Source organism: Carassius auratus, unplaced genomic scaffold, assembly GCF_003368295.1.
Source record: "Carassius auratus strain Wakin unplaced genomic scaffold, ASM336829v1 scaf_tig00024778, whole genome shotgun sequence".
NCBI classification, from domain to species: domain Eukaryota; kingdom Metazoa; phylum Chordata; class Actinopteri; order Cypriniformes; family Cyprinidae; genus Carassius; species Carassius auratus.
Genome location: NW_020525373.1, coordinates 1 through 15,735, shown reverse-complemented (window position 1 = coordinate 15,735; position 15,735 = coordinate 1). Strand labels below are relative to the sequence as shown.

Here is a 15,735-nt window from a genome sequence, read left to right as displayed (position 1 = left end):
CCTCCTTGGCTTCTCAACTGCGACAAGTGCACACAAGGCAAACTCACATCCCTTAAGCCAATTATTGTGTGGATCCGGGAACCATGACAACCACCGGGTTGCATTAAATGGGACATCCATTTACATACATAACTACATTCCATGTTTTAAACATATATGTATGGTGAATGCAGCACATAAGCAAACAAAATCCGATGGATTTCGCCAATGCAAAGCCTTCCCAATCGGTTCGAAGTTGTGAAGATCAAAGCTCTGACACTGTGCCCTCCGCTGTGGTCTAACATGTGACACATAATTACCAGATCCCCTGCTACTATGTGCACGAAAATAACAAGCCGTTCCTGTCTCCTCCCTGAGTGACGCATTAGACGCAACGGCAAACTGTGCAACTATTGAAGATTGTTCAATCAAAACCTTATAAAAGCAATATCAGCGCACAGCTGGCCAACCCGTTCGTTCCGTCAGAGGCTACTTTCGCCTGAGATTGAAACATTCAGAAGCCTGCTGATTCCCATATTACGTTGATGGAATCTCTGTGTTTCTGTCAGAGCTGTTACTAAAGGGTATAAGGAAAACCTGACAGCTGTTGCAAAGAAGATGCGTAATGCTAGGCCTTACATCTACACTTCAGGTCAGCTGTATTCTCCAGCTACACTCTTAAAAACAAAGGTTTTCGTTTTTTGCAGAAATGCCACTGAAGATGCATTTTAGGTTCCCCAAAGAATCTTTAAGAGAACAGGGTTTCTGCAGGTTTTATTAAAGTAAATTCAAGACTTTTTATGACCAAGTAAAGAAAAGAAAGGAATAAAATGAATGGAACACAAAAAGCCAATATGGTCTCTAAATGTAAAGGTCTTATATTACCAACACTTCAAAATTCGAAAAAAAAACAACTTCAAACTCTCCATTACTTTGTCATTCATTTTACAAAATATTATATTGAAATAACTTTTACTGTACCTCCTGCAGAAAAAGGGATGTTTGTCCTTTGTATTTTTTCTTTTTTTCCAGTACAAATGTCCAAGGTTTTTAAATCAACCAATTACTTGAGAATTTTACAGAAATATTTTGATGACAGACTTTGGCTCAGACATTGCAGAACAACCAACAACATTTGAGGTGCAGAAAATCGTTCTGCTGATTAAAGTTACAAAAACTGTAAAGACTTTTCTTAAGACCTGCAGAAACCATGAGAACCTTCTTCCTCTAAAAATAAACTTTTGTGCAATGGAAAGTTTCCGTGGATGTTAAAGGTTCTTCATAGAACCACAGATGCCAATAAAAAACCTTTATTTTTAAGAGTAAAGTCCTGGAAATGTTATCCCACATTTCAATGTATTATGAATACAGAGGGAAAATGAACTGACAAAGCAATCAAAGTCACTCAATGTCATTCAATAAGCAGGTTAACAATTTTATGGCATGTTAGTGAGACGAAGATTAGCATTGCAGGTCCAAAAAAAAAAACCAGGACAAATGTGACAAAAAACGTGAACGTGACAATTCTGATCAAAAAAAAAAAAAAACCTAGGACTTGATAATGGCCTAAATTCAGTACAGGAAATAGTAGGAATTCTGCTGGTGTGTGAGTGTGTGTGTGTATATGGATGAGTCTCCTCTTCCTGTAAGGTCTGTAGCTTATGTAGGTCAGCTCCACTGAGTAACGCTCTCTCTCTAGATGCACGCTTGGGTTCGGCGCATTAAATCATCTATAGGGTGCAACGACAATCAGCAATGCCTGTGCACATAACCTTCAGATACAAATATCACTAATATCATCATTTATAAAGCATAACACACATGTAATATGCAGAACACAGTGAAAATGTACATGCAAAATAGCGGTCATGAATAATTAATATGTAAATGAGTTATTTATGCTGTTATTTCCATTCTACATTATATACGGACTCATCTGTGGCGTGTGAAGTCCTTCAAAGTCTTACGGAACAGACCTCATTTCATCCAAATCCTTTCGTTTAATGATGTCTAATGATTAATTAAATCTGTTTTGCCTTTCTTAGTTTTAATGAGGCAGATGATTATGCTGTCCGTTAATTGAAAGAGCGCATTCAATCTCTGGATTCCTCAGAGTGTGGCTGCGAGTGTCAGAAAAATATAGGGATGCATTTTACTTTTGGTAAATTACACTGACATCTGCTACATGTGTTAGAGCTGTGGGAGTAGAGAGAAAAAAAATCATTTGTCATCTGCTCATAGCCAAAATATTTTGCCGAATATACATAATCATGACATTTTTTTCTGTATTATATACAATAAGACCTCCTCACAGAAAGATATATGTATATATATATACACACACACACACACACACACATACACACACACAAACTAAATACACAGTAAACATAATACATAAAATTATATTTATATAGAATACATGCATGATATATGAAAACTACATTTGATCATATGCAAACTAACTTAGCAAAAAAAAGTAAAACAGTAAAATAAAAAAACATGAAATAAATATAAATGTATATATATTATTGTATTATAAATTGTATAAATAAATTATAGAAAAATATTTATAGAATGTTCGGCAGAGTTACTGTATGAAAACTAGATTTGCTCATACGCAAAATAAATTAGCTTGAAAAAAGACAGCAAAAAAGTAAACAGACCTTGTATATTCACTGAAGGTTCAAATGCACAATTATAAGTTAAAGTGAGCCACTTCAGGAGCCCTAGAGGCAGAAATTGCTGAGGACCAGCATTATAACAGTGCATAATTATGGGAACCGCTGGAGACGGTGTCTGTAGTGTCACTAGAAACAATAGAGGAAGCCCATTTTAGCTTGTGTTAGCCTTTAGCAAATATTACAACTTTTGCACCTGCAGCATCAGCTGCCTGCCTGATAATTGGATCATATCATATACCTTAATTAATATGATCCTCTGTTGGGACATTTTGCAGAGAAAAAGTATTTTAAATGATTTGGTCATGCTCATTTTCAGTATAATCAAGAACTTAGTGGTGTTCATAACACTGTAGCCTAACCTGGCGCGATGCAATGCAAGTTTCTAGCAAAATGTCATTTATTCTTCCAAATTGAAAGTCGCATGACACAACACAATCACAGCCAAAACAGAACAAGGCAATATTAATGCTCCTCCAAAAATATTTCCCCAACAATTAATTCAGCATGGACCATTAAAATTTTGTTCTGTAGATAACTGCCTAGAGTCTATTTTTGTTTCATTTATACTTTAGCATTCAGTGATGATATCATTGTAATCTGTGCATACTGAATTCCAGTAAGTATCCTATTTATTATCTGTTTGTGTACAGAATTGTGATTTTGATTTGGCTTTCCTGCATATATTTAACCATTTATATCCTGCTTAACATTGCACTGCAACCATATGTTAATTCTTATGTGCAGCAGATTTTTAAAAAAAAACTTTAAAACTTCTGGGAGAAGGATTTTGGACCAATGAAATGTGGGCGGGGCAACCCAGCAACTAAATATTCTGTAGCTAAATGCAAATATGAATGGTTAGGACAAAAACTCAGAATCTCAGAATCTCAGATTATATTATCGAGATTTATTTTATTACTCGTCCCTTTTAACTAAGTTTGAACGTCTAGCTATAAGGAACATTTCTGGAATTCATAAAAAAATTGGTTATAAGGTGGTTGTCACAATATACTCGGAGAGCAAGGAACGAGGGAACGAGGAGTTCTTCAATATCACAGGGAGCAAAAACACACACAGACAGGTCCATAACCCTGACAGTGGTTCTCACAAACATTAAAGAAAGGTGAGTTTATCCTACTTACCAATATCAGCGTCTTTGTGATTCTTTATGATTTCCGCAAGCTCAAAATTTCCAGCAATTATTGCCACCTTAAAAACAAAAAAACATATAGCATATTAGATTCATTACTTGCTTGTGTTCAACAATTATTAATAATATTATTATTATTATTGGTTGAGGCTGCATAAAATTAATTACTGGTAGTGTAAGGACAGAACAAACAACATAAAACAGAGTCTAAGCCTGCAGTCAAAATAAGACTTAAAGTCTTACAGACACATAAAGTCATACAGGTTCGGAACAACAGGAGGGTGAATAAATTAAACAGAATTTCATTTTTTGGTGAACTACTCCCTGTAAAGCTTAACGTTTCCTCAAAAGGGCCTTCACAGCAATGAAACAAAACGTTTCAATAGCACGATTACCCATTCAGCAGAAGTTCATTTCTATTTAATGGCTTTAATTTTACCACCCTTTAAAAAGTTACACAGTCTATTATAAGATCTATAATTTACACATCAGTCTGGTCACCAAGTCTGGTCATGAGAACAAAACAGGGTTTTAAATGGTGCACAAAGGCACAGTAACCCATTACTCTTGTGGGTTTTGGAGTAGTGTATTCCTAAGAGTGATAAAACACAGACTTCATTCACATTACACTAAATTGGTTGCTAAGATTTACGTAATGAGCTTGAAAAGAACTGCATTTCTTTTCTAAAGGAATACAGTGCTTAGCTGCAGCTTAGAACTTAATTCAGATTAATTATATTTACCGTACTTTTCGGACTATAAGTCGCACCTGAGTATAAGTGGCATCAGTCCAAAAATACGTCATGATGAGGAAAAAAACATATATAAGTCGCACTGGACTATAAGTCACATTTATTGAGAACCAAGAACCAAGAGAAAACATTACCGTCTCCAGCCGCGAGAGGGCGCTCTATGTCTTCAGTGTAGACTACAGGAGCACTTAAGTAGCATAGAGCGCCCTCTCGCGGCTGTAGATGGTAATGTTTTCTCTTGGTTCATTTCTCTTGGTTCATTTCTCTCGGTTCATGTCAAATTAATTTTGATAAATAAGTCGCACCTGACTATAAGTTGCAGGAACAGCCAAACTATGAAAAAAGTGCGACTTATAGTCCGGAAAATAGGGTATATAAAAACAAACACAGGTAAGTCAATCTACACAGTAAAGGGCTTATTCTGAAACAAAAAGGTCAAGAAATTTGTTCAGTGGTTAAATTAATTCACACAAGCAGTTTTGGGTGGTCAGACGGATGAAAGCGCACACTGTTGAGTAAGAACTGGAACATTTTGGTTTGCAGTTGACCCTGGAAATTAGCTCAGCACATATTCGATTTTGCCAGGGAAAAGTCCTGTTTAACCCTTAATCGGAGCATTCCAGCGGAGAGCCTGAAGTTTCATGAGCTGCTTAAATGAGTTGTGATCGAGCGATCGCCAGGGCGTGAAATATGATTTTAGCAGCATGAGATGAATAATACAGGGCATTAAACAACACATCAGGAGAGCACTGATATGTACATTTCATAAACACTTCACTCGTCAGGTTTGGAGCGAGCAGGGTCAGTTCTAAGTTTTAGAGGTTGTAAACCAAGCAACTAGCACAATGGGGCCAGCCATGAACATTAAATGTAGCAGCAAGTTTTGCTAATGTTTGGCTTGATGCGTTTGACTGTACATCCGACTGCAAAACTAATGATCTCAGCTCTATTTTAATGATTTTGGCGGTTTGCCATTGGATTACTGTTGCGATATGTGTCATTTTGCTAATTAAAGCCACAGTTTTCATTGAGGCAAAAACATCAACATATATTTCAGTACTGTAAAGGCATACATTCAAATATATGTTTTTCTATTCCGCACTGTATAATGCACTGAAAAACAGAAAATGTGTTTAAACTATAACCATGAACTCAAAAAATACCATAAAAGTTCAGTTTTACATTGCTTGATGAACAGGTCTGTGCACTGTGAAATCAAACTATGAATTAAAATGCAATGTGATGTGCATGGCGAAGAGCAAAAAGGATGCGGATATTTATGTCAAGGAGGATGCATTTCAAAGGGTTAAGCTTTTATTATGTGGGTGGTTTAGTACAGTATTGAGGTTGGCATGTATGCTATTAAAGGGTTTACATGTTATTTACAGTAGCTATCTGCATTTGCTTTGAAGCTTTAATAATTCACTTCATTATGATAGTAATATGAGGAGTGGGGATTATGAGTTAGGATTATGTTATTTTGATAGCAACTGAACTAAAAAGAAATGTAATTAGAAGTGGGTACTTAAGAGATTATATCTGAAAAAAAAAATCCTATTATAATATATAGTATCACACTGTTAAATCAATCATATAAATTAAATATTAAAAGCTTGTATATCATGATATTTCCTGTATCCTGTAAATGTGTATGTGTCTTTTCTAAAATATTTTTAACATCTTTAAAAATGATCTTCTATATCTTTTGTTGTTTGCTTTCCGTGAAAACATGGTGTCTCTGCATTGTGTTAAAAACATTGCTGTTTGTTTAAAGGGGTCATATGAGGTTGCTAAAAATAACATTATTTTATGCATTTGGTGTAATGAAATGGGTTTATGTGGTTTAAGTTTCAAAAAACACATTCTTTTCCACATACTGTAAATGATTGTTTCTCATCTATGCCCCGCATTCTGAAACACATCAGCTTTAACAAAGCTCATAAGTGTGAAAAGCAAGGTGTGTTCTGATTGGCCAGCTATCCTGCATTGTGATTAGCTGAATACCTTAAGCATGTGATGGAAATGCTACGCCACGCATGTCCCAGAGTGCCGACATTAAAACCCATTATAAACAAGACATTTGTTGCGTCCAGTGGGGACATAATTACGGATTAGAATGAAAATACCAGTTGTTCTCAATTCAAGTTCTTGCAATGCCCAGCTCTGCACATTTTGTATGTCTCTCTTTGTTAAAACACCTGATTCAGATAATCAGGCTTTTAGAAGTGAGCTCCGTGCATAAACTGTGTTCAAATTGACATGGTACCTACACAGTGTTCATTGCTGCCTACTCCCTGAGCAGAGGAAATCTGATGGTTTACTTCACTTATGAACATTCATTCACGGATTTGCGCAACACGCGGAGAAGTTTGACCTCATATACCTCTGTAAATAAATACAATTAAAATTCACATCTCGCACACTTCAATGCACTCTCAATGGAACATATACGTTCGCTTCGAACTGGAATCATGTGATGTCCATTTCGCAGGGCACTTACGTTCGAATAGAACAAACGTCTTAAGCCATAAGATACACATACAAAATGTGAAGAACACAAAAGAACGTTTTACGTGTTGCATTGCATCGTGCCACATAAACATAAAACCATGTCTGCATTTGTGATCGGAGAAAGGACAAACAACAAGCACTACTCTACACTGCTCAAAACTCGGTTTTAATCATCAGTGGCAAATCCTTTAAATAAGTAAACGTAACCTACCTACAGACTGTAAATCAGAACAGTCCTCCATATAATGCGCTTCGCACATCTGAATATTTGGGTTGAACTGTTCTGGAACAATGTTGTAAATACAGCTTAACCACTGATTTCTAGTTGTGACCTAGTAGTTTCGCTTTCACAAGGAAACATACAGCGCCTCCACAACATGGCAACAGCAAGAATAAAAGTTACACCTTCTTTCTTTGCGTGAACATTTGGGCGGCGTTATGCAAATCTTCCCACATAGTGATGTAGACTTGTGGGGGTGTGTTAGAATGATCCGTTTTAGGAAGGAGTGGCTGACTTCATAATGATTTCATAAAGAAAATCTCTTAAGATTTGAGACTTCAGTCTTTGCAACTTTACAGATCTTCTTTATGCACCAAGAGCTTGTTAAACTCCAAAGAGAAAGGAGAAATTGAAATAGCATCATATGAGCCCTTTAAGATTTCTGACCAGTCTAACCCAGCAACAGTGGCTCAAAGAATGGTATGAGTATAGGGCATGTTATTTGTTTGGAATGGGTGGGGCAATCCAACCAATTGAAGACAGAGTTTTTGAGAAACCTCTTTGAAAACAATCACTGGAATCACTTAATGAAACACAAGAAAAAGTTTGTGTTAATTGTTCATGAATTAAAAACTTTTGCTAAATTTAAAAAAGTTTAAAAATGAACAGAAATTTATTCTCTTGTTCTGCACTAATAAGTGTTGGCACAAAATTTGTTCCATTTTAAATATATTTCAAATAATAAGGTCTAATAACTATATTGTCTTTAACAAAGCATTCAGGTTATCATAATTTAACATTACTAAAAATATCATGTTCTGGCAACTCAAAACTCAAAACTGGTATATTTAATTACTTGACAGCAAATCTTTATAAAAAATTATAAGTTTTAAGAACTCAAAATTACAATTTATTTAAATTAGTGCTGTCAAATGAATAATCGTGATTAACTGAATCCAAAATAAGCTTTGATTACATAATATATGCGTGTACAGTGTGTACTGTGTATAAATACAAAACATACATGTGTGTATATATATATATATATATATATATTTTTATATTTACATGTGTATATATAATTTATATTATATTTAAATATAAATATTTTATATAAACAAAAAAAATCTTAAATACAGTATATACATGCATTGGTTATTTTTATTAACATAATAAATATTCACAGTACACACAACTTAAACGAAACCTCCAATTAATCGTTTGACTATTTATTTAATCTGTCTCCATTTAATCTGATTGGTCATACTTGAAGTTATCCTTAACAACTGTGCTGACTGGCAGATAATAACACAAGGTGGTAAATATAAGGTCTTTGAGAATTTTCCTCAAACAGCATATCTAACAGATTTATTGTGATGGAGTATGTTTAATTGCTAGGTAGTCGTTAAAAATATGTATATACCTTTCTTAAGGATAGTTCTTTAACTTCTATAGTTTCTTTCTTCTGTTGAGCACATAAGAATGTTGGAAACCAAACAGTTGATGGAAGACTTTGGCTTCCATAGAGTTTTTCCCATACTATGAAAGTCAATGGCTAGTCAACTGTTTGGTCACCAACATTTTTCAAAATATCTTCTTATGTGCACAACAGAAAGAAACAAACTCCACAGAAAGTGAGTAAATGATGACTGGATTTTCATTTTTGGGTGAAGTATCCCTTTAAATCTTATACTTTTTATTCTAATGTTATTTTCAAGGCATAAACATGTTTGAGTTAATAAGTTTCTTTCAGAACATCTTTTAAATTCCCAGTCAAATTTTACCAATGACTATTGGCATAAAATTAGTTTAGTTATAAAAAATAAATAAAACATTTAATCATACAGACTTATGACTATTGGCCTATATATGACTTCAGCTTTAACTATATTTCTAATAATAATAATCACTAATGACTAGTGGCATTGCAGTCACAGCCATTATTGAAGGCCACTGAACAGTAAACGCAACACTCTCATCAGCCCATGACCACAGACTTGGAGCATGTCCATTGCTGTCAGACAAACTATTGAATGTCACAACCTGACATTTGAGAAAGAAACTCTAAGTAAACAAACAAAACAACAAGAGAGAGAGAGAGAGAGAAAAAAAAAACCTAGCTGCTGATTTGAACTAAAACATTTAAGTAAACTACAAGAACTGATTTGATGTTCATTACTTCCCCTGTTTAAAATCTAACTCCTAATTATCTGAAGATACATAAAAACCCATGTAAACAAAGATAATAAAATGATTAAGTACCCTCACGCTCATTGTTCTTTGAGTGCTGTCTTACATAATGCCTGTGCTTTTCTGTGAAAACTCTGTCTAATTAATTAAGAACCAGTCAGAACAACAAACAGACGCAAGTTCATTCAGCGCTCAGGGTTGTGGTAATTTTTTTAACACTAAACCAACAAAATTGACTAAACTTCCATGAGCAATATTATTTAACTTTTTTTTCAAGTATTAAAAAGTAGCCAAGCAAAGAAACACACTGATGTACCTGAAAGGGCGTTTGTCCTCGGTAGTTCTTGACGTCTTTGTTGGCTCCGCGAACCAGAAGAACCCTGGCACACTTTTCCTTCAGAAGAAAAGCAGATGATAGAGAAATGCATTCAGTGTGATCCAACTCTACAAGAAAACGTTCTACTATCTTTGTTTCTCCACCTTCTTAGAGCAAAATTCGACACGTCACAAGGTATCCCGCCTCACCCAGATCCAAAAGTGACAGACTTCGCCCAGAAGTCCAATTCAAGGGTGATGCTACAGCAAAGTCTACACCCAAAGACATAGGAAGAGGGGGTCTCTGCAGCGATGCCAATGTGCATGTGTGAACGTGTATGTGAGAACCAAAAGCAGAAAGACTGGGAGAGAGAGAGCGCGAGCGAGCGAGAAAGATCCAGGGCTTTGTAGCTCTCCAGCCCACTATATCCAGCAGGATTCAACAGCCCACCCACGGAATGCCTCACCACTAAACCGACACACACACACAATCGCACATATACACACACCTCCATTGCCTTCTCCTCCTACCTTCCTTCTAATACTAGTTTCACAGCTGCTGCCAGCCCTTTTATATGAGACATAATCACATGTGAGGATGCTGCTTCTATTCCCCGCACATGAAAATATCCCTGGCCTGCATTTGGCACCGGTTACAGGTTCCTTGTTGACATGGTGACGGATCGGCACAATCGTGTTTAATCACAAACAATCGAGGCTCGAGAACCTGCCCTTGACTGCAGCGGAACTGACGAACGAGGCAAATTAAGCATCTTTCGCCAGAGGCTAGTGTCAACTTTAATAATAACCTGTTGTGGCCGATCATTACAGATGAGCACTTCAAATAATGACCTCACTGGTCAGCTCAGGGTGAGCACGGCATCATATGTGGCCACCGGTGAACTCAAGAGCCTCCACAAATCAATAAAACGAAACATCTCATTGGCAGGGCCATTTTCACAACTTAAAATGAACTTTATTTTCTAGTCATGGACCAAGCCCGTTTGTTTCCAGTCCATTCAAAGGTTTCAGAAATTCAGCATCATACTTAGCAAAGCAATAAAAGACGACAAAAGGAATTTCTTTAATTTTGTTGTCATGCCACAATGGTTTTGATTGATTATTCCAAGAAATCAACTGATGCCCTTACAATAGAATACTAAAATTGTTTTGGTTTCCTTATTTAAATATATAAAAATGTAGTAAACATTTTTTATTTGATTAGTGACCCTAGAATCCTAAAATTCTGTTTGTTTTCAGGTTTAATTTAATCATTTAACTGCATATATTACTTAAATATTTTATGTAATAAAAAAAGAAATATATACTTAAACACCCATTTAAAAACAATTTGAACTTAAATATACTTGTATCAAAAAATTATATATATTTTATTTTATGTATATTATCTTCTTTTTTTCCTTTTTTTTTTAAGGGGCCAGGGAAATAGAACATTTTGATTATACGTTTACAGTATATATGTTTTCCAGTTCAATATATTAGCTCTAGGGGATACCTAGTATATAAATAAAATTAAATTAATGCATTTAGCAGGCGCTTTTATCCAAAGCGACTTACAGTGCATTCAGTCTATACATTTTTACCTGTCTTTTGTTCCTGGGGAATCGAACCCCCAACCTTGTGCTTCATATCACAATGCTATACCAATTGAGCTACATGAACATATATATATAGAATAGAATATATTTATTTAACTTGACATAGGCTGTGAGTGACAGATGTACAGTTTTGTAGACAATCCAATACATTTAACTCTACATTTATTTCTCACTTTTTCAGTGAGAATATATAAGACTATACTAGAAGGACACAAAGATGTGAGATCAATATGGTCTGTGACACAGCAGGAATATGATGTTATAGACAGTGAATACCGCTAGCGCTAGTTCCAGCAGACAATGGCGCCCATGCTGTGACCCCGAGCCGACGGAGCAAGACTAGATCTCCCACAGACGAAACATAAGGTGATTATCTGCCTGGCTGCTTAGTGTCGTGAGCGTAATGGGCTGTTGTCCATTCATAAACACTGAATGCTGGTGCTAATAGTCATGAGTGTTCCAGCTGGTTCCAGTTCCAGCTTTTATCGTGGATAGAATGGGAGACAATTGTGAATAGTGTAATGTCATTGGCATTTATACAAATGAACATGGCATCATTTCAGCATATATTTTTACTAAAATTGTAAATTATGTATTTTATTATAGTACTTGCTTGTTTTATTAGTGACCCCAAAATAGAGCAGAATTCGGTTAAAAATAAAATTCTGATCACAATTAAGAAATAATAATAATTTAATAATGTAATTTAATTCAAACAAATGAATAGGTTTTCCAGTTAACATATTTCCATCATGCATTAAAACATGTTTGTTGCTTTGTTTTGTTTTGTTTTAAAGAAATCCCAAATCCCAGTTTAATCCCAAAGATGACAGTTTCTCAGAAAGTTTCCCTGCTTCCCGCAATCTCAGCTCGGGCCCTGGGGCCATTGATTTTTTCCCTCGAAACGTTATTGATCCACAAAGAGAAAACCATTTTTTATGTACTCTCCTATTGACAGCGTATTCTGTTGTATGACGCCAATAACCTCTGTTTATTGATTTAATCAAATGGAGCTGACTTTGGATCATTAAAGAGAGATACAGTGTGAGTACATACCTGTTTGTACAGAGCGCAGATATGGAGAGCCGTATTCCCAGATGCATTTTCCACATGCGTGTCAGCTCCATAGAACAAAAGATGCTCCAGGTGCTGGATGTGGCCGTATCGACAAGCCTACCACACAAAATTGAGAACAACGACTTTCACACAGATCTAGAAACAGTTTGTCCTGAAAGAAACGCTTTTGTAAGCCTTCAAATTCATACGGCAGCCTACGACAGATCCAAAAGTCTTCTGAAACATGAAAAACACCATTAAGCCTTCAGTGCACTGCCATCTCCGATTTTTTTCAAAGTGTCTAAAAGTAAACCAGACATGCAGCTTTTACGTTTTCCCAGCAGAGTGTGATCAAAAACGCCACGGAAACAATTTGACGGGCATCCTGCAGTCCACCTGTCGCAACACTAGATGTCAGTACGCCGTCACAACAGATGGACTTGATGATGATCTTGTCATCTGTCCATTAACTGAACAAAGCTGCTGTCATATACAACTGCAGCATCCACAGCTTCACTCCACTGATGCATATATTACCATTTTTAGCCAACAGAAAGCTTTTAACTGACTGTCACCAGCTAATAATGTGAAGGACAGCGGCACCTGGTGGATCTCATGCCAGCCGTTCTCATCATGGCATCCCACGCTGGCATGGGCACGCAGTAGGACCTCACAGCAGCTCGGGTCTCCCCCTACAGTCACTGTATGGTAGAGTGGAGTCAAGCTCTGCCGGTCCTTATAGTCTGGAGACGCTCCCAAATCCAACATAGTCTGCAGAGGGAAAAGAGGATTAGATTTCCTTCAGAGAGGAAAATACACCAAATACAATATTATGATTATTTTTAAGCACAGCCTTGTTTTTTGGAAGGGTTTTAAAGGATGAAAGAACTATTTTTTCTTGTCTGCTGCCTTTCACGCCACGGCTCAGGATAGTTGCTAGTGATGGGTTTGGGACTGTGTGTTGGGACTTTTTTTAATTTCCCCGTGTGGCAAGCCAAATTAAAAATAAATGCTTCTTAGCTTTTACACTACAGTACTGTATAAAAGTTTGGGGTTGGTAAAAGTTTTAATTGTTTTTGAAAGAAGACTCTTATGCTCACCAAGGGTGCATTTATTTGGTGAAAAATACATTGGAATAGTAAAGCTGTGAAATATTAGTAGTTTTCTTATGTTTAAGTTTTAATGCAATTTATTTCTGTGATGGCAAAACTGAATTTTTAGCATCATTATTCCAATCTTCAGTGTCACGTGATCCTTTAGAAATCATACTAATATGCAGATTTGCTGCTTCAATAAACATTTCATATTATTAGTTTGCAATGTTGAAAGTTGTGCTGAAATTTTTTTTTGTTTTTTGGAAAATTCAAAACAACAGTCTTTATTAAAAATGGCAATCTTTTGTTAATATTATTATGTCACTTTTGATTCATTTAATGCAACCTTGCTGAACTGCATTCACTGTATTGAATTATTATAAACTATCATGAAACATTCACGTAACATTTTGGTTGTCAAACTCGAAAAATTGTAGCATAAAAATATGATAAACCTACAAATGTATGTATTTTGCAAAAACCTACTGTATGTGAACATGTATGTAAAACAATACGTATGCGTGTAAACAAATGTCCCCTTTTTTATTTTTGATTATTTAAATTTTCCACAACCAAGCAGTTTCATAACTGCATGACTTAAAGTACATTTTTGTTTCATAACTAAATGATTACAAGTCCTTTTTCCTTCCTAAAATTTACAAAACCCAGCCACTCAGTAATAAAAATAGGAAATCTATGGCTCTAGCACTTCGAAATGACATAAACTAAGATTCTCCATGAAGCCTTTTTAAATAAACGGCCAGCAAGCAATATACTGCAAGAGCAACAGCAGACAGGAAATTGTGTTTAACAATATTCAGGGCACAAAACAGTAGTACATCAGCAGTATTATTTCCATTTGTTGTCAAGGGAAGAAAGCAACCATGTAATATTGAAAAAAAAAACTTAATTACTGAATCATTGTTAAATAAACAAAACAGAGAGTGCGTTGAATAAAAGTACAATATGTCAAAGTGATGAATGTAAACTGTAAACTCAGCAGCACTACTGACACTGTAAAATGTCACTGTACTGATCTGTGCTAGATCAGCAGCAGTCATTCTTAGAAAAAAAACGAAGTGACAATCAAAGAAGAGGATCACTCTAACACAGCCATAAACTCAAGCCGCCGTTTTGGATAAGGTCATTTGTTACCTTAAGAGCTATCTGGTTCTTTGCCCTGGCTGCTTTGTGCAGGGCAGTCCATCCCATCCCGAGAGCGGAAATCTAAATGAGCCCCGCCGTTCTTCAATGTGACTATAATCTCCACCATATTGTCCAGGTGGGCCGCAAGGGTTAGTGGTGTCTCTGCAGACCAGAACACAAAAACAAATTCATTAAAATGCATTAGGAACATCTCTTTTGATAAAAAGCAAGAAAATAATCAAGGGATGTGTATGAATAGTTCTTTCTGTGCACTTCTGGAGGTTATCTGATATGGCGTCCCGTACCACCAGTTTCAGGGTCATGATAGTTGGGGTCCAACCCTCTCTCCAACATATTGGAGACTTTGTCCACCTGATGATGCTGGATATACTCCATAAATTTCCTCAGGTTGACCTTAAAGGAGGTTCGAGAGAGAACGAGAGTGCAGGTGAGGTTAAAAAGAGAAACACTGACAGGGAGCGAGGGATGGAAATGAATGGCTGAAGAGTGTGAAGGGTCTCTGCTCACTTCCACTCTCATGTTGAGATCTCTGGGACACACATGCTGCGATACAAGGCTAGATATAAATAGATAGGAGAGCAGCTCCCAGTACAGAGACATCAGAGAGAGAGAGAGAGAGAGAGAGCACAGCTGATTTGGCAAGGCAAAGAGTTAGAGACCACTTGGCAAGCTACGGCATGCTACAAACACAAATCAACACACGTCAACTCTTACACGCAACCCAGTACACACACGAAGACCTCCAACATAGTAGAGTAAGTGCCATACTCATACAAAACATAAGAGTTTGTATTATTTAACTTCTGGATCCCTTCCTACCTAACACTAGCTATCAATAATTAACACTTCGACGCTAGCTAACTACTTTAAACCCATTAAGCTAACTACAATGTAAAGATGCCACCTAGCACAATGACAACATTCATCCTCTTCCACTCTAAAAAGTATCTTGTCAGTATTATCTTAAGAAAACACCTAAAACTGGCTTATTTATTCAC

The 15,735-nt window shown here is 36.2% G+C and overlaps 1 protein-coding gene across 1 annotated transcript in view; it reads right to left on the bottom strand.

Moving 5' to 3' along the window:
- The window catches only part of LOC113078239 (SH3 and multiple ankyrin repeat domains protein 3-like), a 40,296-nt gene extending 27,052 nt beyond the window's left edge, over nt 1-13,244 (bottom strand). Inside the window, exons 1-4 of the mRNA XM_026250563.1 lie at nt 13,080-13,244; nt 12,477-12,593; nt 9,803-9,880; nt 3,806-3,872 (exon numbers count right to left, since the gene is read on the bottom strand). Of these exons, the coding sequence (XP_026106348.1) occupies nt 3,806-3,872; nt 9,803-9,880; nt 12,477-12,593; nt 13,080-13,244 (427 nt within the window). The remainder of the gene's footprint in view (nt 1-3,805; nt 3,873-9,802; nt 9,881-12,476; nt 12,594-13,079) is intronic.
- Between the last annotated feature and the right edge of the window lie 2,491 nt (nt 13,245-15,735).